The 25488-nt window shown below is 39.4% G+C and overlaps 1 protein-coding gene across 2 annotated transcripts in view; it reads left to right on the top strand.

The window, feature by feature from the left end:
- ARSB (arylsulfatase B) overlaps positions 1 to 25488 on the top strand; it is a 217641-nt gene that overhangs the window by 3945 nt on the left and 188208 nt on the right. For both annotated transcript variants that reach the window (XM_020998420.2, XM_020998421.2), the window contains exon 2: positions 22981 to 23167. In XM_020998420.2, coding sequence (XP_020854079.1) covers positions 22981 to 23167 — 187 coding nt within the window. The remainder of the gene's footprint in view (positions 1 to 22980; positions 23168 to 25488) is intronic.

Below are 25488 nucleotides of genomic sequence, written 5' to 3'. Positions count from 1 at the left end.
GGACCCAGATGGCTCTGGAGCAGAAAGTGAGGCCGGTGACTTCGCGTAGCCCTCCCTTACTTAAATCCAATTCACTTGCAAGTCACCTTCCAGTTGCCAAGGTCTTCTTAGGGAACAAAGACAAACAACAGTGGACCAGTCAATGTCTTTTGTCCTCTAATCCGGTTGTCACTAATTTATAGACAGTGTCATTTTATAGACACAATTGCCATAGGTTCCTCAGTTCTTAATCCAAAAATTCTTAATCTTAATCCAAAAATTCTTAAAAGAATACTATGTCATACATAGGGAAACTGAGGCACAAGAAAGTAGCAACAAAGGTAGCAACAAAGAAGGGCTCCTGTTCAATCAGGCCTTCAGACCTGGATTCGATATTCCTCCAACTCTCCTTTCCTGTTCCTTCCATCTGAACCTTCTTCTTACCTTATTTACTCAGGACTTGCAGAAAGGAAGAGCAACATGCAAACTGCATCTGAGAGCAAAAGCTGATGAATGGGAAAATCCCAGGGTATGGGAAGGTATTTTGAAGCATATGTTTCCCAAAACTTCCTGTTCCCTTTTTAAGAACCACTACCCTTATTCTGCCCATTCTTCTCTATTCCCACTGTAAGCATCCTAATAAGGGCCTCATTATCAGCTTTGAGGTCAGAGGTGGGCTATCTTTCTTTACAAGTACAGAACAGGAGTTTGCTGCCAACAGAAAATGGCTAGGGCCATTCCCTTGACTCTGGTTCCTAGGGTCACATGTTCTCCTTAACCCTTCCTCCTCTTCCTCCTCAGCCTTCAAACCCAGTTGATGTCTGATAACCTTGAGCAAGCTGTGTTTGGGGTTTAAAATCGGAGGAAGTGAACAAGTTGTGAAAAACAGGATCCTAACACCAGCTTCTGGTTACCCTCTCCCCCCCCCCATCCCTTCCACCTTGGCTTTTTTCACTTTGCTGTGACTAGTTCCAAGTCTTTTCCTATGGCAAGCTAAAGAAAGCAGAACTAAAATCATCTTTCTTTTTCTCTAAATACTAAACCCTCTCCACCTTAGCATTCTGCTTCACTGAGAAGATTGAGACCATGACATAAGATCGTAGGTATAGAGATGAAAGGCATTTCTAGTCAATCAATTCATTACAAAGCATTTATCAAATGTTTACTAAGTGCCAGGTACTTTGATGGGCCCTGGGGGTACAAAGAGAAAAGTGAAACAGTGTCTGACCTCAAGGAGTTCACATTCTAGACTTATCTACTACAGTCCACTCATTTTATAGTTGAGAAACTGAGGCTGAGAGAGTTTGAGTGACTTGCCCAAGACCACGTGAATAGTAAGTGGCAGAGCCAGGATTTGAATTCAAGTCCTGTAACTCCAAATCCAGCATACTTTCAACGCGTATGAACTCTCCCCCATCCTTTCCCCCATTCCTCAAAATGTTTTTGCATCATCATCATCCATTTTCTCCTCTTCCTCTCCGGCCAAAGAAGAATATCCTTTGTTGTCATTCAGTTGTATCCGACTCTTTGTGACTTCATTTTGTTGTTGTTGGGTTTTTTTGGCAAAAATACTGGAGTAGTTGGGCTGTTTCCTTCTCCAGCCCATTTTACAGATAAGGGAACTGAGGCAAACAAGGTTAAGTGACTTGTTCAGGGTCACACAGTTAGTAAGTGTCTGAGGCCAGATTTAAACTCAGGAAGATCAGCTTCCTGACTCCAGGCCTGGCACTCTATCCACTTCGACACCTACCTGCCCACCTCCTCAACCTAAACCCTTGATCCCATTTCTTCTGGGCTCCTCAAGGAGACTGCCTTAGTAGTTATCTCTTTTCTCTCATACACCTTCAATCTCTTCCCTTCTTATCTGCATGCACAGATGAAATATGGTCTCTCTAATCCTAAAAAGCCTTTCGTTAATCCTTCTGACTCACCCAACATCCTACCAAGCTTTTCACGCTTACTGATAAACTTCTGGGAAAAGTTATCTATACCCAATACCTAATCTTCCTTGCCAGCCTTTTGCAGTTTGCCTTCAGCCTCCGTCACTCTATTGAAACTGATTTCTCTGATATCATCTAATCACCAAATAATGCTGTGGCCTTTAAAAACCTCATCTCTTTTAACTTTCTGCAGCATTTTGATATTGTTGAACATGTATAGCTGTTAGGCACATTCTACTCAGTAGGCTTCAGACATACCATATTCTTCTAGTTCTCCTTCCTTTTTTAAACTACTTCTCTGTGATCTTCCCAGTTCCTTAACTTGAATGTTCTCTAATATTCTAACTCCGGTCCTTTTCTTACTACAGTTATCATAGTTGTCTCATTTACCCCCATAGCTTTAGCTACTGTTTTTTTTGGTTTGGTCTGGATCTGTGATTTCTTTTGTGTAAGGAACTCTTGGTAAGGAAACTCCCCTCTACCAAAGCAAATCGGCCTCTGCTCTGCAAATTATACTCAGAAAGTTGTCTGGGCAACAGAGAGGTTAAGTGAGTAGCCTATGGTTACACACCCAGAATGTGTCAAAGTGGGACTTGAACCTGGGTCTTCCTGACTCTGAGCTTGGTTCTCTATCCACTATTATACTGTCTCTCTTCAACAACCATCTCTATGTAAATCCCCCTCATCTCTATCTCTCCCAGCCAACTTTTCTTCAGAATTCCAGGCCAGTATCTCCAAATGCTTAGCAAAGGACTTGATCAGGATATCCCATCAAAATCTCTAACTCAACACGTCCCAAACTAACTTTACCATCTTTTCTTCTAGAAATGTTCCCCCTCTTGATGACACTGTATCAGTCTCTAGTATCATAATTCATTTCTTCCATGTTTAGATTATTGTAGCTACTCTTTGCTCTTCTCTCTCCCTTACCTCTCATAATCAAGCCGTCACCAATTCCTGTGGCTTTTGTCTTTGTGACATCTTTCTCATATTTTTCTTCTTTCTGCATTTGCTGGCACCACTTTCATATAGGCTGTCATTGCTATCTTTTTTTTAACTTTTATTTTATTTATTTTAGGTTGTATTTGTGGGATCATATAAAATATATTTCCATATTAGTCATGTTGTGAAGGAAGAAACAGAACAAAAGGGAAAAAAGATAAAAAAAAAACCCCAAAGTGAAAATAGTGTACTTCAAACTGCATTCATCAGTTCTTTCTCTGGACGTGGGTAGCATCTTTCATCCTGAGTCTTTTGGGATTGTCTTGAATCATCGTATTGCAGAGAATAGCTAAGTCAGTCATAGTTGATCATCACACAGTGTTGCTGTTACTGTGTACAATGTTCTCCTGTTCTTCTTGCTTCACTCCATTGTTATCTATCTTGATTATTGAAGTAGCCTCCTAAAGGGTCTTCCCAGTTCCAGTCTTGCCCTTGTAATTCATCCTCCATGTTGCTGCCAGAATATTCAGTCTCATGTTTAGATTTTGTTATGTCATTCTTATGCTTTAAAATCTTTAATGGCTCCCTTCTGGCTACTAAGTAAGGCCAAATTTTGGCTGGAACTCAAGATGCTCAACAGTTTGGTGACACCCTGGCCTTTCTGCCTTATACCTTCCTTCCACTCTATGTTCCAGCTAAACTGAGCAACTCTGCCCCCACAAACACTCTGTGCACCCCTGCTTGTATGCCTTTCCTGCAGGAGTTCATAACCTGGAGTCCATGAATATGTTTACAAAATATTTTCATCACTGTATTTCAGTAAAACTGGTTTCCTTTATGATCTTATTTATTTTATTTTGTGCATTGAAAATATGATTTTGTGAGGAAGTACATAGGCTCAAGCATATTGCCAGAGGGGTCCGTGACACAAAAAAGGTCCAGAAACCCTGCTGTATTGGAACATTTCCTCTCATCTCTTTGCCTACAGAATTCCTACTCATCCTGTACAATTCAACTTACAGGTTGTGGTTGTTGTGATTTGTCCTTCATTCTCAAAGAGGACCATGACATCGGGGGATGATGACATGACTTGCAATTTACTTTGATTTGAGTGAAAGAGGGCTGTGTAAAGTCACCAGCCTCACTTTTTTCCTCCACAGTCATATGGGTCCAGTGGCTGGATATTGATCAAGATGACTGGAGATGGCCAAGGATGCAATGAGAGACCTTGGCCCTTTTAAGCTAAGGTCTTTTCAGGTTCTCACTTTGAGTGAGGCAACACCCATTCAGTGAACAGGCCTTTTTAAGAAGTGAGTCAAGGGATGGCCCCTTTAATAAAAATAAATAAATGAATTAATTAATTAATAAAAAATCAAACTGGGAGGGGAAGACCCTCAGAATTGCTGGCCGAAAGAGAAATAGTTATTGTTTACATTCACTCTGAGCCAGGGGGGCCTAAAAAATAACCATTAAGTGGTGCTTGGGCAGAGACCCATTGTTGTCCAATCTGTGAGATCCAGAGTTAATTGGGTTTAAGGCTTGGTCTTTGAGAAAGAAATCTAGTCAGTAAACCCCAAGTTAACTAAGTAGCTTTTGGTCATCAAAATTTACTTTCCTTTGGGCAGAACACCCTCAGGTAAGGGGAAAGAAGAGGAGAGGAGAGACGCCTTCATGAAACTCTCATTGTTTCCCTTTTTTGACGATAATCTTCTCCCTAGGACTTTACATCACATTTTGTTCTGCATCTTCCTAACATACTTATGCCCTTTATGTGGTTGTACCTGTTTGTGTTATGGGCAACATGTCAAATCCATAAGTATTTTTTAAGCACTTACTGTGTGCCGGGGACCATACTGGTCACTGGGGATATAAATACAAAAAAATGCCTTAGCGAAGCTTTTTCTCTCTCCTAATTCACCAGATTTCTCGCATGGTAAATGGTTGTTGACTGTTGTGAAATGAATATTTGTGACCTAGACACATGTGCATTTTAATAGCCACTTACACCATCTGCTGGCAGGAAGTCAACCTAACATCTCGAAATTCAATAATACAGACCACATACTACATATGAGATTGATTAGCTAATATTCACCTGGCATTTACCATATGCTAGGAGCATATATCTGAATATAACAGTTTACATGGAGGCTCTTAATCCCTCAGACTCCTTGAATATGCCCATTTCCACATACCATGCACATTGCAACATGTATGCTATGTGGAAAGAGCATAGAACTGGGAATCAAAAGACCAGTTCTTGGCTCTGCCACTAATTAGCTCCTTATGGTTAGCATTCTTCGTGCATACACTTTGGCATTCCAACTGGAATCCATTTTAATTGTTTTTCTTTAAAGACTACCAAAAAATATGAAAACTTATTTTCAGTTGACATGGATGATATACTTGATTCAAATAGAAATCTATTTAAAACATACCAGTTTCCTGTACATATACCCTGGCATCCCAAATTCCTTTACTTCAACACTTTAGTTGTTCAAATATCTATACTCTTATTACAGTGAGCATTTCCTTCCCCTGAAGTAGGTGCCAATGATTTAGGATCAGCCAAGTAGCACGGTAGATTGAGTACTGGGCCTGGAGTCAGAAAGATCTGAGTTCAAATCCAACCTCAGGATCAGTGTGTGACCCTGAATAAGTCACTTAATCTCTGACTTAGTTTCCTCATCTGTCAAATAGGGACAATAATAGCAACCACCTCTCCAGGTTGTCATTCGAGGATCGAGGAAATAGTTGTGAACACTTCGCATAGTGTCTGGAATGTAGTAAGTGCTATTCAGCTACCGTTAACTACTATTATTTAACTATTGTTAAGTATTAAATTATTAGTTATTAAATATTAAACTATTTATATGGTAATTGTTATTATTATTAGACCATCTTGGAGAGTTTCTGTGGCTGAAAGCTTTACCCCTTTGAGATCAGTCTGGTGATAATTCTTTACCAGCTTAGCCAGGGTGATCCTGGAATGACACAGTCTGTTATTGGGCCTGTTTTTGAAGCCCTTTCAGCTGGGGAGGACCTGTCAGGTTTTATCCTGGTGTAGTTTTTGAGACCCCAGCCTCATTTCTGTGTCTCGAGAAGGCATCTGGGTGTTTTTTGTTTTAAATTCATTAATGTTTAGACAGCATTCAAATTGTGCTTAGGACTCTATAGCATGTGACCAAGTTGCTCGATGAGCTCACATTTTGACTGAAACTTACGACTGGTGACATCGGTTGACATTTCATCTCTTCTTTTTGATCTTCTTTATTCCTTTTGAGAAAGGAAGAGGATAAAATGAACGGTGGTGGATACGCTAGGCCTTACTGAAAATTCTTGCTCTTCTACTCCCCGGCAATGGTAAAGGGAAATAATTTTGGGTCTAGGCTATGGGGATTATGTTTTCTATCCCCATCAGAACTTGGTAGAGCCCATGGAGGAAGAAAAACAAGAATTAAAGATATCTCTGGGACTCCATTCCTAAGGGATACAAGCCTGCATTTCTTGTTGCATTGAAAAACTAATTTTATTGATAACTTGTGAGTTTTTTTTGTTTTTAAATCTATTTTGAACTAAATACAAAGTGAGAAAAAAAAACATTGTCATGTACACAGCAGAACATAAGAGAGGATTCAATACAAAGCAGTAAATTTCCTTTTCAAGAAAATCTATGTAATAAATACTACACATTGTTTTCAAAGCGATCTAGCTTTTCTTTGTTTCCTTGTAGGTTTTCTTTTGTTCTCCATTGTGCACGTTGTACTTTATTTTTCCCCCTGCCCCCATTCTCCAGCCAAGAAGGCTACAATTAAGCATAGAGATATGTTTATGTACATACACACAGACACATTAAACATATACATAGATATCCATAAACATACACATATAAACACATATACACTCATACACATATATGTAAGAGCACACTATGCTTAGTTCTATTTGTTATCTGTTTCTCTGCAGGTGGATAGTCCAAGTCTTTCCATGTTTTTCTAAATCAACCAGCTCGTCATTTCCTATACCACAGCAATATTCCAACCCAATCCCATTCTATCTGAGAGATTGTCTTTGAAAGTTTTTTCCCCAGTTTTCTCTATTCCTTCTATTCCTGTCTATATAGGTTTTGATAACTTGTGTTTTTGTATCAACTTCATTTCCAAACATGTCTCTCTCTCTCTCCTCCCTTCTCCCATGAGCCATTCCTTGTAACAGAGAGGGGGAAAAAACCAGGTCAGCCAAACTAACAAAGGCATCAACCAAGTCTAAGTCTGAGAGTGCATGCAGTGTTCTACACCGCCTACTTCTGTAAAGAAAGGAATAAAGTGCCTGCATGTTATCATGGGAGAAATAGCTCTCTCTGAGTTCATATGGTAGGTAACCACTGCCAAATATATATTTACCACGATGCAGAAATTATGGAGTTGAAAACCTAAGTTTTATTATTATGCTCAAACATAGGTTCAGGCCTCAGAGAAAACCTGAACAATCATGAGGAGTCTGACAAGGCTTCTTATAGGCAAAATTACGTCAGAGTGACAGAAAAATAATTCACAGTATAATTTTGTATATGCTTCTTAGGCCATAAAAGTTAAAGAGAAGATAGATCCATTATCCCATACTTCCTTCAATGTCATAACAGTTGAGCAAACTTGGTTAAACAGAGTCACAACCTTATATATCCCCTAAAGAAACAAACTTCCTCAAACAAACTCTGTAGGTAAATTAAGTCAGGTTACAGATTAAACTACATTTAGAGGGTTCACAAATAGGCTGACTGTTGCCAAGGAGTCAGGGACAGTTGAGACTCTTCCTCTGGCTTCTTATCTAGAATGTTTAAGACCCTTAAGTAAAATTTTACACCTCATGGGACACGTCTTGGTCAGGTAAGGTTAAAATTAATAAAAAAAAAAATTGGGGGAATGAAAGGAAATAAAAAATCCCCCTGACAGTATCTTCTAATGCTGGTAAATAGATAACAGATTGTCAGGAATTTGCAGACAACCCTGAAGCAGGTTCTTGGTGAGGAAATGCTTTCTAGGAGTATGCACCTATAAGAACTGCTTCCAAGCCCAAGACAAGAGTGGGAGCAGAAAGAGTTTTATCCCCATATCTCCCTTCCTTCACCTTAACGTCTCTCTTCCTACTTTCCATCTCTAGCCCTCATTCTGCCAAGTCTTACTCTCCATGTTGTGGACAAAGGGATCCTTAATTATTTGGGATTCAGTATCTCCTCATGCCTGAGGACTTGGAGTAGCATGAAAGGAATGATCTGGAAGGGGATGGTGGGTTACATAAAGAACATCAACAGTGGGCAGAAAGTGCAATGGGGAGCCAGGGACAGGAGGAAGGAGAGAGAGAGTAGGTACCTCCAATAGATTGCTATCTTCCTTTAAAGAAAAAAAAAAGCACCTGCAGAGTCGGTGATATGTACAAATCTTTGGTCCCCATGTAGTTCCTCATCTTAAGCCCCAAAGAACACAACACATAAATCTTGATATAGAAATTTTCAGTTGAGATACTTCCCTATCTTTGAGATAACACTGGTCTTAGTATTGCCCATTCTGAATTATCTTCTCGTTGCCTGTAATTCAAGTATCCTTGATAAATATATCTGGGGAAAAGAGTCATTTCCTCAGATGGCAGAGGTGATGAGGGTATTCTGTATTGTGAAGACCTTCTCTGTGGCTATTGGAGATGTGGAAAAGGGAATAAGCACTTATCATTCTATACCTGGCACTGCAAATTTGATCCCCTCACTACAACCCTGTGAGATAGGTTCTGTTATTATCCCCATTTTACAGTTGAGGAAACTGAGGCAGACAGGGGTTAAGTGATTTGCCTAGGGTTAAATAGTTAGTATGTGTCTGAGGCCGGATTTGAAATCAGGACTTCTTAGTTCCAGGCCCAGTGCTCTATCTGCTGCACCACCTAGCTGCTTCTAGAAGTATTTTCTGAGGAAATAGTTATTAAAAATATATGTGATCTGAACCAGAGAAACAGACAGTATGGAATAGTTGAAAGAATTCTGGCTTTGGAATCAGAAGACCTGAATGAAATCCCTAATCTGCTTCTTATTAGCTATAAGATTGTGTGGTCAGGGCATTTAATGCCTCTGGGCCTCAGTTTCCTCATCTATAAAATGAGGAGTTTGAACTAGATCATCTCTCAGGTTCCTTTGAACTATAAAATCCTGTAACCCTTTTTGTTATGCAGTCATGTCTGACTCTTTGTGATTCCATTTGCAGTTATCTTGGCAAAGATGGAGTGGTTTGCCATTTCCTTCTCCAGCTGATTTTATAGAGGAAGAAACTGAGGCAAGCAGGGTTAAGTGACATGCCCAGGGTCACACAGCTAGTAAGTATCGGAGGCTAGCTTTGAACTCAGGAAGATGAGTCTTTTACCTGACTCCAGCACAGCATTCTATCTACTGCACCACCTAGCTGCCCCCTGATTCTAATGACATATAAGTTTATCAATGGCTTCTTGAAAGCTCAGTTTGTATTTCTGACAGAATTATTCTTAAGCATGAGATGTTCCATTCTGAACTAGATGACTTAACATTTGTTATGTTTGGTTTTATTTCTCCCATCAAATTTTCTTTTTTTTATTCTTTCTTCTCAACACACACACACACACACACACACACACACACACACACACACACACACACACTTCCAATGGCTAGAATTTCCTTTCCTCTCTCCCTTGGGTTCAACTTAAGATTTCTACTTTTAAGAAAGTATCTGAACTGAAAGAATTTCTGGCTTGCTTATTCTTTTCTCCAAAGATGTCCCTTCCATCAGCTTAGTTGGCTACCTGCCCTCTTTACTAATCAAAACCAAAAATAAATAGCTCCTTCCAGCAGCCAGTGATTCGAGCCAGCACTGATGCATGAGCACTGAAGGGCCATGCCAGATGGCAGACCTGGCCTGCAAATGACCATAAAGCAAGTTCTGTAGCTCTTGGCATCAGGGCTATGGGCAGCTGACCACTTTGTGGAATGCTGAAGAGGAGCCCAGATCTCATCCATTGATTTGTTTGTCTCTTGGGCATCTCTGGAAATAAACCTTAAGAGGGAGGTAGGCTGGGACAGGGAGTGATACTTGATTACAGTTCTGTCTTCCAGCTCATGGACCATGGAGCAGATTGGTTCTTAGCTCCTTCCTTGACTTGCTTTGTGATCATGAAACCTTCTGCCTAGCTTTTCTCATGTGCGAGATGACTGTGGTAGAGTTGCCCACTTTCCAAATCTTCTGTGTTACTGTGGCGGGAGGAACTGCCGCCTGCATGGGCTTTATTGGAAGGTATGACTTCAGCTCTCCTGATGTCTGACTGGCTGGATGTACCCTTTCTGCTCAAATGGAGTTTCTTAGATTAAGAGAAGGGTTGCATTTATTGTGATATATTTCACAGTGTCTTTCTTACTCTCACAGGATATTTTAGTATGTTTCTGGTATGCTGAAATACTCAGAGAACCCAAAGGGATAAAATGTGCCTGGGCTATCTATAGCTGCCTCTGGCATGCACCTGAATGAGGGGGAGACTACCAGAAGTGTGCGGTTAAGGCCTGAGAGTCTTTCTTTCCAGCTTTCCTCCCAAGTGCCCCCTTGCTCCACAATTATTATAGGCAAATAAACATCAAGGGAGAGATCCCTTCTCAGTCCAAATAAGGCTAGCCAGAGGAAAACCAGTTTATGTTCTGGAAAAGATTCTTTTTAAATTTAAAAAATTTTTTGGTTTTCATTTTTTGCATTTTATTTTTTTTGCAGATGTGTTAAAACCACTCCAATCTGTTAAGTCTGAGTTATCAGTCTGCATCCACAATATCTAGTGAGATCTTTGGTCAGTGATATGATGACTGAGTAGGTCATACCTTTCCATATAAAAATGATAGCTAACATTTGTATAGCGCTTACTATGTGCCTGACACTGTGCAGTGGGTAGAGTGTTGTACTTTGAGGTTAGAAAGACCTGTGTTTAAATCCTTTTTCAAACATTTGCTAGCTGTGTGTTCCTGGGCAAGTCGCTTAACCTCAGTTTCACTATTTGTAAAATGGGGATGATAGTAATAGCATCTACCTCGAAGTTGTGAGGATCAAATGAGATAATACATTATGTAAAGTACTTTGCAAATCTGAAGGTGTTATATAAATTCTAGCCATTATTATTATTATTATTATTAAACACTGTAATAATTTCAGCTATGTCTATCATATTCTGTACAGGCTTTTATTACCCTGGGGAAGTCCTATATGTGTCTTTATGTCCCCAGGGTCTACCTCAGGGTCTTGCACACATTAAGGCCTTAATAAATGTTTGTCAAGTGAATAAAGTGGTCAAGGAAAGTCTGCTTAGAAGAAGTGGATCATGCATAGATAGTGCAAGAGAAGCAACATTTTTCCCTTTCACATTCACATTAAGGACTTTGAAAATGCATACTCTACATGAAACTGCTTTTAGCTACCTTAGTTGAAATGACCCCGCAGGGCCAAAAACAGGCTTCTAGCATTGGCCAGGCATTGATGTCAGCTTTTCTTGTAATATCACAAAAATACCTGTCAAATACATTTTCAAGAAATGAAAGAAACAGGTTCCATATTATTGTAGATAATGAAGAGAGATGCAGCCTCACCACCTGGCTGTCCACCCAATACTAAAGAGAAGCCAAATCACAAGGTTCTGCTTTCTAGTGATTAGAATGAATTTTCTGTCTGTGATTAGTACATTTTCTTTTTTTTTTTTAAATCTGTGTTATTTATAGATGATGGATCTTCCAGGCTTGACAAAATTCTGTCTGTGATTAGTACATTTTCTTTTTTTTTTTTAAATCTGTGTTATTTATAGATGATGGATCTTCCAGGCTTGACAAAATCCCCCATCCATTCTGTGTCAGAACCAGAGATTTCCAGCCCTGGTTTTGTGACATTCTAATATGCCTTCAGTTATTTCAAGAAGTTTCAGGAAATTCTCAAAATAATTTAATTTTACTTTACCTTTTTTTTTTTTTTAAAAAGTATGTATCACATAGCCCTTTTAGGAAGGATGGGAGAGTGTTGTGCGATCAAATCATTGGTGGTATCATTTCACAAAGGTTGGGTCTGGAAAGACACCAAAAGGAATAAAAATTCAGGAGTTTGCCGGAGTTTGTGTCAAAATTGTTTCGTGGAAGCCTCTAATAAAACAGAAACAGGTTTATGTTTTGGAAAAATTTCTTTTTAAATTTAAAAGAATTTTGGTTTTTATTTTTTGCACTGGTATTGCGATTGTGTTAAAACTGCTCCAACCTGTAAATCTGTCAAGTTCAAGCCATCAGTGTTTGAATCCATGATATCTAGTGAGGTCTTTGGTCAGCAATGTGATGACCGAGTAGGTCATACCTCTCCGTATAAAGATAATGGCTAACATGTATATAGTGCGTACTACATGCCAGACGCTGTGCTAAATACTATACAGTTAGTACCTCATTGGATCCTCAACAGGGGCTCTTTGAGATAGGTGCCATTATCTCCATTTTACACATAAGGAAACTGAGGCAACGAGAAGTTAAGTAACTCACACATGGTCACACTGCTAGTATCTGGTGTGGGATTTGAACTCAGGTCTTTCTAACTTCAGGCCTGGAGCTCTATTGTACCACCTAGCTACGTTAAGAATCCCTGATGTCAGACTAATTTTTTGTTATGAAAAGTTATATACATCTTAATATGAATCAGTCCACCTTCATTCTTTCCTGTTGTAAGATGGGGTTTTTTGGGGGGCAGGGGAAGACTTAAAACATTATTGAGATATTTGCTCAGTATCATTCATCCTCATTTTCTAGACATGTTTGATATGGAGAAGAGAAGACTTAGGAGCACATGAGGGACATCTTTTAAGTATTTGAAGAACTGTCATGTGGAGGAGGACAGGATTGGGGGATAGTTGCCCAGAAATAAATTGCTGCTTAACATCAGGAAAATCTTTCTATCAATTAGAGTTATTTAAAAGTAATTTGGGCTGCCTGAGGAGGTGATAAGTTCCTCCTTCTCAGAGGTCTCTAAATGGGGTCTGGATGGCTACTTGGGGAGGGGGAGTGATATTATAGACAGATTCCAGTTCAGGCCTGTAAGATCCCTTCTAATTCAAATATTCTGTAATTGTGAGCGCTGTGTCAGAAGTTTTTTGGGATCTTCTAATTTCTCTAGAAGCAGCTGGGTGGCTCAGTGGTTAGAGTACTGGGCCTAGAGTTACGAAGTCAGACGCTTACTAGTTGTATGACCCTGGACAAGACACTTCACTTCTGTTTGCCTTAATCCACTTGAGAAGAAATGGCAAACCACTCCAAGGTCTTTGCCAAGAAACCCCCCTGGACGATATTAGTGTGCTATGGTCCATGGGGTCACAAAGACTTGGACACTACTGAACAACAGCAATAATTTCTCTGACCGATTGTTTCCATTCAGATAATCTGGGGACTTCAGTATCTGATACCCATCACTGACTCCTTGTATAAACACATAGCCTCACTAGGCAGAAAACATAACTGATTTTCTTTACAGCCCATGGAAAATAACACTAGCCGGTGGGAAAACTTTTCCGCGGAGACAAATATAACTTCAGTCACTTACAGACCGTGACAGTCTAGCTCCTTTCACAGGAGTCCCATGGAGCTTCCTCTTGAGGCTGTCTCTGATGGCTGTGTCACATCTTCCCTGACACTTGTCTACGGTTCTCCCCAGCTCACAGAAGGTGGCCTCTGACATCCTCATCTGCATGCTCAGTGTGGGCAAGGTCTGTCTTAGGTTCTCCTTGGGGAACTCCAGAGCCGGGAGCTAGCATCAGGTTGCTGGGGCTATCACCCCACGTGGCAACGTGGAATACCAAGGGGTACAGTTTCCTTCCCCTTGTGGAGAACTCGTCACCTGATGAGACTTGCTACCGTGCTGAGACCAGGGCTGCCACACTGTAGAGTTCTGTGGCCTTTCTCTCTTTTCCCAGAGTCCCCTTCCCCTTGTGGGCCTGCATCACAAGAATGCCCAGGATCTGTGTGGGGAGAAGCATCATTGAAGTGTCTGGGGACTGGTGGGGGGGGTGTTTTGGAGGTACTTCTTCCCCTCTCTTGTAGTAAACTTTTTTTCAGGGTTTCCTTTACTTAAATTAAAAAACCATTTACTGATACTATAATTACATATCCATTGAGAATTATGACAGACACAAACTATACCTCATATGATGAAGAGACTGATGGATTTGCAATTATAGGACCTAGGTAAAGCTAACTCTGCTACTTACTGTGTGACCTGAAGTAAGTCTTTGAATCTCTCTTGGCCTCAGTTTCCCCATCTATGAAATGAAGGGGTTGGATTAGATAAACTGTAAGTGTCTTCCAATTTTTTTCATCTTTTTAATGGTAATTTGATTTAATTTTTAAGTTACCAAGCATTTATTTTTTTTATTGCATTTCTATAATTTTAATGGCTTGAAACATTTTTTTCATATGGCTATAGATAGCTTGGATTTCTTCCCCTGAGAGTTGTCTGTTCATATCCTTTGACAATTAATCAATTTGGATTTTATAAATTTTTTTTGCATAAACAAAACCAGTGCAGCTAAAATTAAAGGGAAATGGTTAAACTGGGAAAAATCTTTGCAGCAGATTTCTCCTATAAAGGTTCTATCTTGGGTCCTCTTTTCTTCTCTGTCTGTTACTTCACCTAGCAATCTCATCAGCTCCCATGAATTTCATTACCATTTGTATGCTGATGATTCTTAAATCTTCTGTCCTGCCCTAATCTCTCTACTGACCTCTAGTCTTGAATCTCCAAATTACTTTTCAGATGTCTTAAATTCACTATGACCAAAATTGAACTCATCATCTTTCTCCTTAAACTCTCCCCAGCTCCTACCTTCCCTATTACTGTAAAGGGCAACATCATTCTCCCAGTCTTTCAGGCTCGCAACCTAGGAGTCTTCCTGGATTCCTCACTGCCCCCATCCCCCATATCCAAGCTGTTGCCAAGGCCTATGCATTTCACCTCTTGAATACACCCCCTTCTCTCCTGTGGCACTGCCAACCCTTCAGTGCAGGTCCTCCTCACCTCACACCTGGACTATTACGCACCTGTCTTAGACAAGTCTCTCCCTATTCCAATCCATCCTCCATTCAGCCGCCAGTAATTTTCCTAAAGTGCTATTCTGACCATGTTACCCCCCTGCTCAATAAACTCCAATGCTGTCTGTTGCCCTAAGGATCAAATACAAAATCCTCTGTTTGGTGTTCAAAGCCCTCCACAACCTGATCCCCTCCTACCTTTCTGGCCTTCTTACACCTTACTCCCCATCCAGTGACATTGGCCTCCTGGCTGTTCCACAAACAAGAATTTCCATCTCTCAGCTCTAGGCATTCTCTCTGGCTGTCCAGTGCTGTCCTTCTTTATCTCTGACTACTAGCTTCCTTTAGGTCCCAACTTCAGTGCCATTTTCTAAAGGAAACCCTACCCAACCCCTCTTAATTTTAGTGCCTTCCCTCTCTTGATTATTTCCTCTTTATCTTGCATATGGCTTGTTTGTACGTATTTGTTTACTTCTCGTCTCTCCTGTTGGATTGTGAGCTCCTTGAGGGCAAGGAATGTCATTTGCCTCTTTTTGTATCCCCAGCATTTAACACTATGCCTGGCACATAGTAGGTGCTTAATGTTTTTTGACTTGCTGATAATACCCAATGAATTGATTCAAATTTTATAACAATAAGAACCATTCCCATAATAAATTTACTAATTTGTGAAATGAGGTAATAATTAGAACTTGCATGTTTACCTCAGAGTTTGGTTGGAAGGAAGGACTTTGCAAACTGTAAAGAGCTATCTGAATGTGTTGTAACTTCAGCTGGTACCCAAAGCCCCACTGCAGAGAAAGGCACAAGTAGAAATATAGTAACCCCACGCGGGGTTACTATAAAAAGGCTGCTCCATTTCAAAAGTGACAGTAAATGTCCTTGAAGTTCTGAGATGGACCTTAGGGATCATGTAGTCTCTGCCATTCATTTGAGTGAGGGGAAAACTAAAACCCAGAGTGGTGAATTGACTTTCCAATTACCACACGGCTAATTAGGACATCAGACTTAGACTTAAGGCACCTGGGTTCTGGTTTTGGATTAGTAACTCTTAGTGATACTAACCCCAAAATGGTGTCCTTATAAGGCAGTTATCTAAGGTGCCCACGTCTTTTGTCTTTGTTTTTTTTTTTTTTCTTTTTTGAGGTAGCTAGATGGTGTAGTAGGTATCCTACTGGATTTGGAGTCAGGAAGACCAGGAAGACCCTGCCTCAGACATTAGCTATGTGACCCTAGGCAAGTCATTTAATCTCTGAGTCTCAGCTTCCTCATCTGCAAAATAGAGATTATAATACCTCACAGAGTTGTTATGAGGATCAAATGAGATAATATATGTAAAATGCTCCGCATACTTTAAAACATGATGCAAATTATTAATTATTATTATTATTCCCATCCACTCTCCTGTTGAAATGTAAACAGGTACTGGGCCTTTTGCAAAGTAGATGCTCAATAAATATTTGTTTGATGAATGAAAATGGATCAAATGTTATGCAGATACTTATTTCTTACAATGTTTGTAAAGTACCTAAAATAAAGACTCTCATCTCACTATTGCCGGGGAAAGAAATTGAAGTTGATGAGAGGAGTAACTAGAATCTAGCCACCCGTTGTGACACAATAGAACTCGTGACTCTTTTCTGTGTCTCTTGTGCAAATCGTCAGAAAAGGCTGTCATTAAGAGGGGGCGCGTTCTCCTTCAGGTTTCGGGTTGATCAGAATCTCCTTTGATGTAACTCTGTGTATCTTTTTTTTCATTATTTCAACATGCTCAAAATTGTGTTCATCACTAGAGCACTGGGACGTGGAAACAGAAAATTACATCTGTGTCAAAGAATAATAGGAAATGATGGCAGGCTTATTAGAAGGGATATTTACCTCATTATTCCAAGGATCTCTGATTTCGTTGATGAGGATGCTCCCTCCACTGACTCTGATCACACCCTCTATTTCACTATGAGAATTAATAAAGCCAGAAATTTCATCACCCTGCTTTCTACCTAGTGATGAGTCCTTCTGGACTTCTTCAGGCTAGCCCTCGGACGGTAGATGGACAGTCCATCACTGGGCTGGGCACTTGTGTTGTTGGGTACTAGTGGATAAAAATGGAATAGGCTTGGTCCTCAATAAGCTTAGATTGTGACAGTGGAGATATAGATATAGATATAGACACACACAGATATAGATATATAATATCTAGATATATGCTGTATATATGTTATATCTATATATATTGTATATATGTATATTTTTTGGGGAGGCAAGAAATAAGACACTATCACAGATAGCTAGGTGCTGCAGTGGATAGAGTGCTGTACTTGGTGTCAGGAAGACCCGAGTTCAAATCCTGTCTCAGATACTTACTTGCTGTGTGACCTTGGGCAAATCACTTAACCACTCTGAGCTTTAGTTTCCACCTCTGTAAAATGGAGATAATGGCATCTGCCTCACAGGGTTGTGAAGATCAAATGAAATAACATATATAAAGTATGTATAAAATGCTTTGTAAATCTTAAAGGGCTATGTAAATGCTAGCTATGTTATTATTATTATTACTTGCCCAGGGCCATATATCTTACTAAGGTCTGAGGTCAAATTAGCACTCAGGTCTTTCTGACCCCAGGTCCAATGTTCTATCTCCTGGGCCACTTTGTTGTTGCTGTAATTATATATATATATATATATATGTGTGTGTGTGTGTGTGTGTGTGTATATGTGTGTGTGTGTGTGTGTGTATATATGTGTGTGTGTGTATATATGTATATATATACATATATACATATATATACACACACACATATATGTATGTATATATGTATTATATCATATATTTTATATGTTATAGTATTATAATATAATGTCATATAATGAAGTCAATTATTAATTCAACAATAATAAATTAATAATAAAATAGTAATCATTTAAATAACAACAATATTCATAATAGTTGTTGTTACTACGTGGGCAGATAAGGAAAAGCTGCTCTATCTCCTGTGCCATCTGGCTGCTGCTACAATTATAGAATAAAAATAATAAGTTAATTATTATCGTTGTGGTTACCAGCTGGGCAGACCAGGAAAGGTTTCACTTGGAAGATGACATGAGTTGTTTTCAAGAATCAAGGGATCCTGAAAGGTGGAGGTGAAGAGGAAATGTATCCCACACAGAGGGGACGGCCAGGGCAAAGGCCCAGAGATGGGAGGCAGAGCAGGGTGTGTAAGAAATAGCAAGACTACTTGTTCGGGTGTGTACAAAGTAAGAAAGTGAAGGCTGCAGACCCAGTTGGGCTTGATTGTGAAGGGATCCAAGAGACCACAGTGAGTCACTGGAGCTTTTAGAGGAGGGGAGTGAGATGGTCAGACCTGGGCCTTGCGAAAATTCCTTTGGCAATTTAGTGACAGATCAGTTGGAGAGGGGAGAGCCTTTAGGCAGACACACTAAGTAGGAGGCTATTGCAGTAGTCCAGGAAAGAGCTAATGAGGGCCTGAGCTAGAGTGGTGGCCATGTGAATAGAGAAGGGCCTGGTTTCAAGAGAAACTCGGAAGGAGAATTAACAACATTTGACAACTTCTGGCTGTCTGGGGTGAGGGAACTTGAAAAGTTGAGAACGTACCAAGGTTGTGAAGAAGGTTGTGGTGCCTCAGTAGAGACAGGAAAGTGTAAAAGAGGGGTGTGTTTGAGGGAAATGAAAATGAGTGTTATTTTGGACATATTAATGATAACTGCCTGCATTTATATAGCACTTACTGTGTGTCAGGCACTGTGCTAAATACTTTATAAATATTCATCTCTTTTGATTCTTACAGCAACCTTGGGAGGTAGGTGCTATGGTTATGCCCATTTTGTAATTAAGAAAATTGAGACACGGCTGAGTTTCATCTTATTATTTCCATTTTGAAATGTCTAAAAGACAGTTGGTGAAGCAGGAGAGAAATCATCAGTATAAAGATGATAATTAAACCCAGGAGAGCTGATGAAGCAGAGAGAAAAAAAGAAGAGCCAGGACAGAGCCAACCCCAGTGCTTCACTGTGTTGTGTAGATGACCTTAGATTCTTTTCTATATTTTTAGCCCTAGGGCTCTTGAAGCTTTGCTAGGCCCTGTGAGGGCCCACAAAACTAGAAATTCTTCAGGTACCAGTCAGCTGACCACTTACCATGTACCAATCCCAGGGATGCTTAGAAGGTTAAAAATCCAGAATCTCATCCCATATAGGACCTCTAGAATTGAGTCTATCCTTTTGCCTCAAAACAGGGCTTACTTTAAACTGCCCACCTTAAGAAAGATATCTGTCTTTCAGCTTTAAAGCTCTCCTGGAAAAGAGACTTAATGGTCTTCTTTAGGCATCTATCCTCATTCCTATACCATCATCTACAATTAATTCAAAGCTGTATGTGGTACCATTAAGAATGGTGAAAAATGAGTTTATTTGGTTTCTGCATTAGCAAAGGGAAGTGTGGGCTCAGGAGAGAAGGGAAGTACAAGATTGAAGGGAGAAGGGAAGGGTTCATGTGAGGAAAGAGGGGGAGTGTAGAATTGACTGAAAAATCTTTCTGAATGATGGTAAAGTTTATTCCATCCAGTCTAGGTCTGTGTTGCTACCATCAATAGATCTCCAGATTACTCTCCCTTGTCTCCTAAGCTGTTCAGTACATGATTTAAAGTCTTCTCTCCCCTTGCCCTTGCCCCTTTCATAGGCCCTGGCCTCCTCTTTCCTCAACATCTTCAGATCTCAGGATCTCTTTCTCTAATCTATTTGGATCAGTCATTCATTGATACCTTAGCCTTTCCTCTTCCTTTTCTCCCCTTCCTACTTTACTGAATTTATCCTAGATGCCAGAATTCCTATTTATGGCTTTGGAGAACTCTGCTCTTCCCCCTCCACACTGTATCCCTGTCAGTGTTGGAGATTTGGGGATTCTCCCAGTCCTTACATGCAGTCCACAAGGACTCTCCACTTGGCTTCTCTCACAGTTAAGTGATATTTTCTTCACTGTGGAAGAGATAAGTCCAGCCTTAAGGAATCCTATCCTCTCACACCAGCTTTCATTCCAGTTTGCTCTTGGGCCCAGAATCTCTTACTGATAACTGGATGGCTCCTTCTTCCTACTGTTCCTCCAGCCTCACAGCCATTTCTAATTTTCTTCCCACATCAGAAATCATACCTAGTTTTCTTTGTCTTCAATATGTAGAGAAAGGGAGACTGGATGGGGAAAGCTGAGTCAGTCTTCCTACCCTGCCTGCTCCCCCTTCCCATTCCACGACCCTACTACCTACATGTTAGTTCCTAGGGGACTATAAACATGAAGGATATATGTCCCTTGCCTTTGTTTAATAGGAACAGCAAGACACGGATATATACAAATAAGGCATAATAAATGAAATACAAAAATGAAATGTTCAATGAAATACTAAGTGTTGGTTCAGCAGAAGGACAAATTTGATTAGGTCCAGGGGACCAGGAAAAGATTAATTTTTTAAAATTTATTTTTAATTTATAGAATAAAACAAGCATTTCCATAATGTAGCAGGATAAAAAAGATGATTACACATGAAACTGCAGATCTATTATATACAACTTGTTATTCCTTTTAAATATGTAATAAAGTTACCATGTACATTTTTTCCTTTTTTCATCCCTTCCCCCATCCTAGAGATGGCTACCATTAGACACAAATATGTATGTGTGTGTGTGTGTGTGTGTGTGTGTTGTGTGTGTAGGTAAAATAATTCTATACATATTTCTATTTATCAGTTCTTTCTCTGGATTCAGATAATGTCTTCTTTCATATGTCCTTTGTAATTAATTTGGATATTTGTAACAGTCAAAATGATTTGGCCAAATAGTCCAACCTATATTTTTAAAAATATTTTTAAATTATTTATTTAACATCTTATTTTTCCATAATTATATGTAAAAACAATTTTTAACATTTGTTTTCAAAATTTTGAGTTCCAAATTCTCTCCCTCCCTCCCCAAACCACTCACTGAGCAGGCAAGCAATTTGATATAGGTTATACATGTATAGTCATGCAAAACATATTTCCATATTAGTCATCCAAACTATATTTAAAAAGAACTCACTGCTACAAAATGCCCACCAAGTGGTCATTCAGCCTCTGCTTGCAGACCTCCAGTGGGGAGAAATCCAGAGCCTTCTGAACCAGCCCCTTCCACTTATGGGCAACTCAATTATGAGGATGCACTTAACTGAAATCAAGATTAAACCACTTAACCTCCTCCTTTGCCACTTCCACCCAGTGTTCCTGATACTACCTACTAAGGTCAAACAGAATTAATCTCAATTCTCTTACATTGACTGCTCATCAAACACCTAAAGACAGCTATTATGTTCTTTCCCGAGTCTTCTCCACTTCTGGCTAAATACCTTCCGTTCCTTCAACCAATCCCCATACAGGATGGACTCAAGATCCACAATATAAGGTTTCAGTTTCTACTTCTGAATGGCAAGAGTAACCTGAGATGTGAATCTAGTCCGGGAAGCACTAGGAATATCTCTTAAACTGAAAGTTATAGTTCTTGCTATCATTTCTACAGTCTTTGAATCATAGTAATATTATAATAGTAGTAACAGTCAGAAAGGGTTTTGGAGCATATTGAAGCCAATGCTTCATGCTGTATATTCCATCTGAAGCCAACTCAACTGCCAGTCTCAAGAATCACTTCCTGCTATACCCTTTGACCCAGAAATACCACTACTAGGTCTATTTCTGAAAGTGATTAGGGAAAAAGGAAAAGAACCTATGTGTTCTAAAATATTTATAGCAGCTCTCTTTATGGTGGCAAAGAACTAGAAATTGAGGGGATGTCCATCAATTGGAGAATGGCTGAACAAGTTGTATATGATTGTGGTAGAATACCTCTGTGCTACAAGAAATGATGAGCTTGATGGTCTTAAAAAAACATGGGTAGACTTGCATGAAATAACAGTTATATTGTTTTAAGAACAACTTTGAGTGACCAAGTCATTTTGACTGTTACAAATGCCCAAATTAATTACAAAGGACATATGAAAGAAGACATTATCTGAATCCAGAGAAAGAACTGATAGATAGAAATATGTATAGAATTATTTTACTCACGCGCACACGCACACACATATACATATTTGTGTCTAATGGTAGCCATCTCGAGGATGGGGGAGGGGAAGACAAAAGGAAAAAAAATGCACATGGTAACTTTATTATATATTTAAAAGGAATAAAAGGATTCTGCTCACTTCACTCTGCATCAGTTCATACAAGTCTTTCAAGGCTTCTCTGAAAACCATCGCCTTCATCATTTCTTACAGCACAATAGGACTTCATTACATTCCTATACCATGATTTGTTCAGAACTGGGAACAGTTCTTTCTCCTGTATATTTTTTTAAAATTCCATTAATGCTTTTATTGTTCTTTTCTTCTGTATCTCTATCATTCCTTGCCCTATAACACCTCCCCCCTCCACAGACACCACCACCATCACAAAATAAGACATCCTTTATAACAAGTATAGGCAAAGGTTGTTTTGTTTTTCTTTTACAAAGCATTTGCACGTGCAGTTTCTTTGTTGTTTTTCTTTATATTTAGTTTTCAACATTACTTTTATAAGAATTTGAGTTGTCAATTTTTCCTCATTCCTCCCCTCCCCTCTGTCCAAGACGGCATGCAATCTGATATAGGCTATACATGTACAATCATATTAAACATATTTCCGCATTAGTCATGTTGGTGAAAGAAGAATCAGAATAAAAGAGAAAAACTATGAGAAAGAAAAAACAAAAAAAGAGAGAGAAAATAGGACCTGCATTAAGACTCCGTAGTTCTTTCTGTGAACCACATGCATTTTCTTGTCTGATCAGGCCAATGAGCTCCATTTCAGGAGTATATTGCTTAAGTCACTCTAGGACAAGAATAGGAATACAAGTCTAGTGTTGTATTCATGGTTCTGGGCAGCCACTCTATATTCTCATATGCCAAGTTACAGCTTCATTAATACCTGATCTTATGTTTGTTCTTTTAAGATTCATACCGGTTTGCAGCATCAAATAATCTGGCCCTGTCAACCAAGCTGCATACCCCTTGATGAAAAGCTGCTGCCTGAACTTCTCCAGGAGGCTGGATATGTCACCCATATGGTTGGAAAGTGGCACCTGGGCATGTTCCGAAAAGAATGTCTTCCAACACGCAGAGGATTCAATACATTCTTTGGTAATGGAAATCTGCATGGCTCTTTACAGTTTGGTCCAACTATAGCCCTGTAAATAACACACTCGACTCAAATCAGATGAAATAACTGGAAATGTCAGTGCTGAGTGAATCAGTCTTTATTATGCTATCCATAAACAAATTCCTGCATTGGCCGCGTCCAAAAAATGTATATCTCGTTCTATACCCTGAATCCCACATCTCTCTGTTAGGAGGTGGGTGGCATGTTTCATCATGGGTCTTCTGGAATCATGGCTGGTCATCATGTGAGTCAGTGATCTAAAATCTTTTCCCCCTGGTGGACTTCTCCCCATCTGGGTAATCTTTTGCTTTCAAAGTAAATAGAATTTCTTTCCCTGGGTAAGGTAGAGGAGAAATACTCAAAAGTTTCCTATGAATGGCAGGGATGTTTACAAAGACAGTCCTTTTTGGAAGTGTTAGAAATAGGCTTGACACCAAAAATTTAGTATCAAGAAAATTTATTATAAAGAAAGTCCGGAGGATTTAGACGTTTCTGGCCAGAAGCAGGCTCCACCCCTCTTCAGGAGGGGTGGGCCCTGAGTGCAAGGGCAAGTGTGCTTTTATGCAGTTGAATTCGGGTGCGAAACCTCCCATGCCTGGATTGGTCCATCCCTTCCCAGGTTACGCCTTTCCTTCCATGTTTCCCCTTGATATGCTCAAGTATGTTCCCCCTCCCTTGGTCACACGTCCCATGACTCGTTAATGAGGCTCTAATTTTATGCAGGGTGTGTCAGATAATAGTAATGAAGCTCATTAAGCAGGTGCACTAACATTTTTCAGGTGTCCTCAGGTTGACCCTAACTGGTCTGAGCTGGCTTGATCCTTATCTTGATTTTGGGGTCTTTATGGAACCATCAACTTACTTTTTATTGGCTAAGCCCGAGCCCACCTACAGTGTACTACTTCCTGGAGCTGTTGTTCTTTAAATCTCTGCATTATTCTACCTGTGGAAACATAAGCCCTTCTAACTCTAACAGAGGGTAGTGTAAGCAAATGGGAAGAACATTGGATTTGGAGACAGAAGACCTGGGTTTGAATCCTGGCTTTGCTACTTACTGCCTCAGTAATCTTGGGCAAGTGAGTTTCTTCCCCTTTGGGCATCAGTTTCCTCATCTGAGAAATGAAGGGGTTGGTCTAGATCAGGAGCCCTTAACCTAGGATCCATTAAATTTAAAAAATTTGTCTCCTTTGTTAATTGCATATCAGTATAATTGATTTCCTTTATAATCTTATGCATTTTCTTTTATGCTTTTAAAAACATTCTTAGGAATCCATAGGCTTCACTGGACTGCCATAGGGGTCCACAACATAAAAAAAAGGTTAAGAACTGGTATGGACCACTTTTAGAGTCCCTTCTAATTCTGAATCCATGATTGTATGAAATGACCTAAATAGAAATGGCCTAATAGTCCTGTAATAGTAAATTTATATTAAAATCTTAATTGTGTTTAAATTTTTAAAAATCTTTTTTTCAGTACCTTATTGTTAGGGAGAACTAATCAGGTTTACATTTCCTCCTCTGCAATGTTTCCATAATACTCTAAATATTCCTGCCATATGGCTAGCATTATTATTATGTGTTGACTGTTATGGTTTTTTTTTTTAAAGTCAGGGATTGAATTGTTCAAAAACATTTTTTATGTTTCCAAAAAAGGCACAGGTAACAACATACTTTTAGGGGCTGATGGCTTTCAGAATATAAATTCGTGTTTGTAAATCACTGTAAAGATAAAAAGCTCTGTATGCTCATAATAATAATTATTATTTTATTACTTGAAATCAGTTTGGCGGTTAAGCTATTTGTAAATTAATGGAGCGGCACAAAGAAATGTGTGAACAAATAGCTGTCATTTCTCTGGTCCTCTTATTTATTGGATCTTTTCAATATTAATATTTGGCACATATATAACATCTTTGTACCAGACCTCTCATCTGGATAGATTCCCCCAGATGATAATCCCATTGTCTGAAGTTTACAGGTGGACAAGCTGAAGTGAGTTCCACAAGGTCACATAATAAATCATTGGTACAGCACAGAAATAGAATACTCCTCCCTATCCTCCCATCCCTCCCCCACCCCCTGCAAGTCTTCTAACACCTGATCCACCCCCAACAAATACAATATGATTTTTATAAGAACTTTGCTTCCTTCAATGCAAATCAAGTCATTTAAAGCAAATGCTTCAGGTTTCTAGTGCTTTGACATATGAAGGAATGATTGGGGGGTGTATGTATTTTTTTTAAGCACAATATTTTGAGAACTTTGCGCAGTTCCTTTTTTTCCCTTTATTTTAGCTTTAAAT

This window comes from Phascolarctos cinereus, unplaced genomic scaffold (genome assembly GCF_003287225.1).
Source record: "Phascolarctos cinereus isolate Bilbo 61053 unplaced genomic scaffold, phaCin_HiC Scaffold_4;HRSCAF=312, whole genome shotgun sequence".
In the NCBI taxonomy this organism is placed as follows: Eukaryota; Metazoa; Chordata; class Mammalia; order Diprotodontia; family Phascolarctidae; genus Phascolarctos; species Phascolarctos cinereus.
This window is presented reverse-complemented; position numbering and strand designations above follow the sequence as displayed.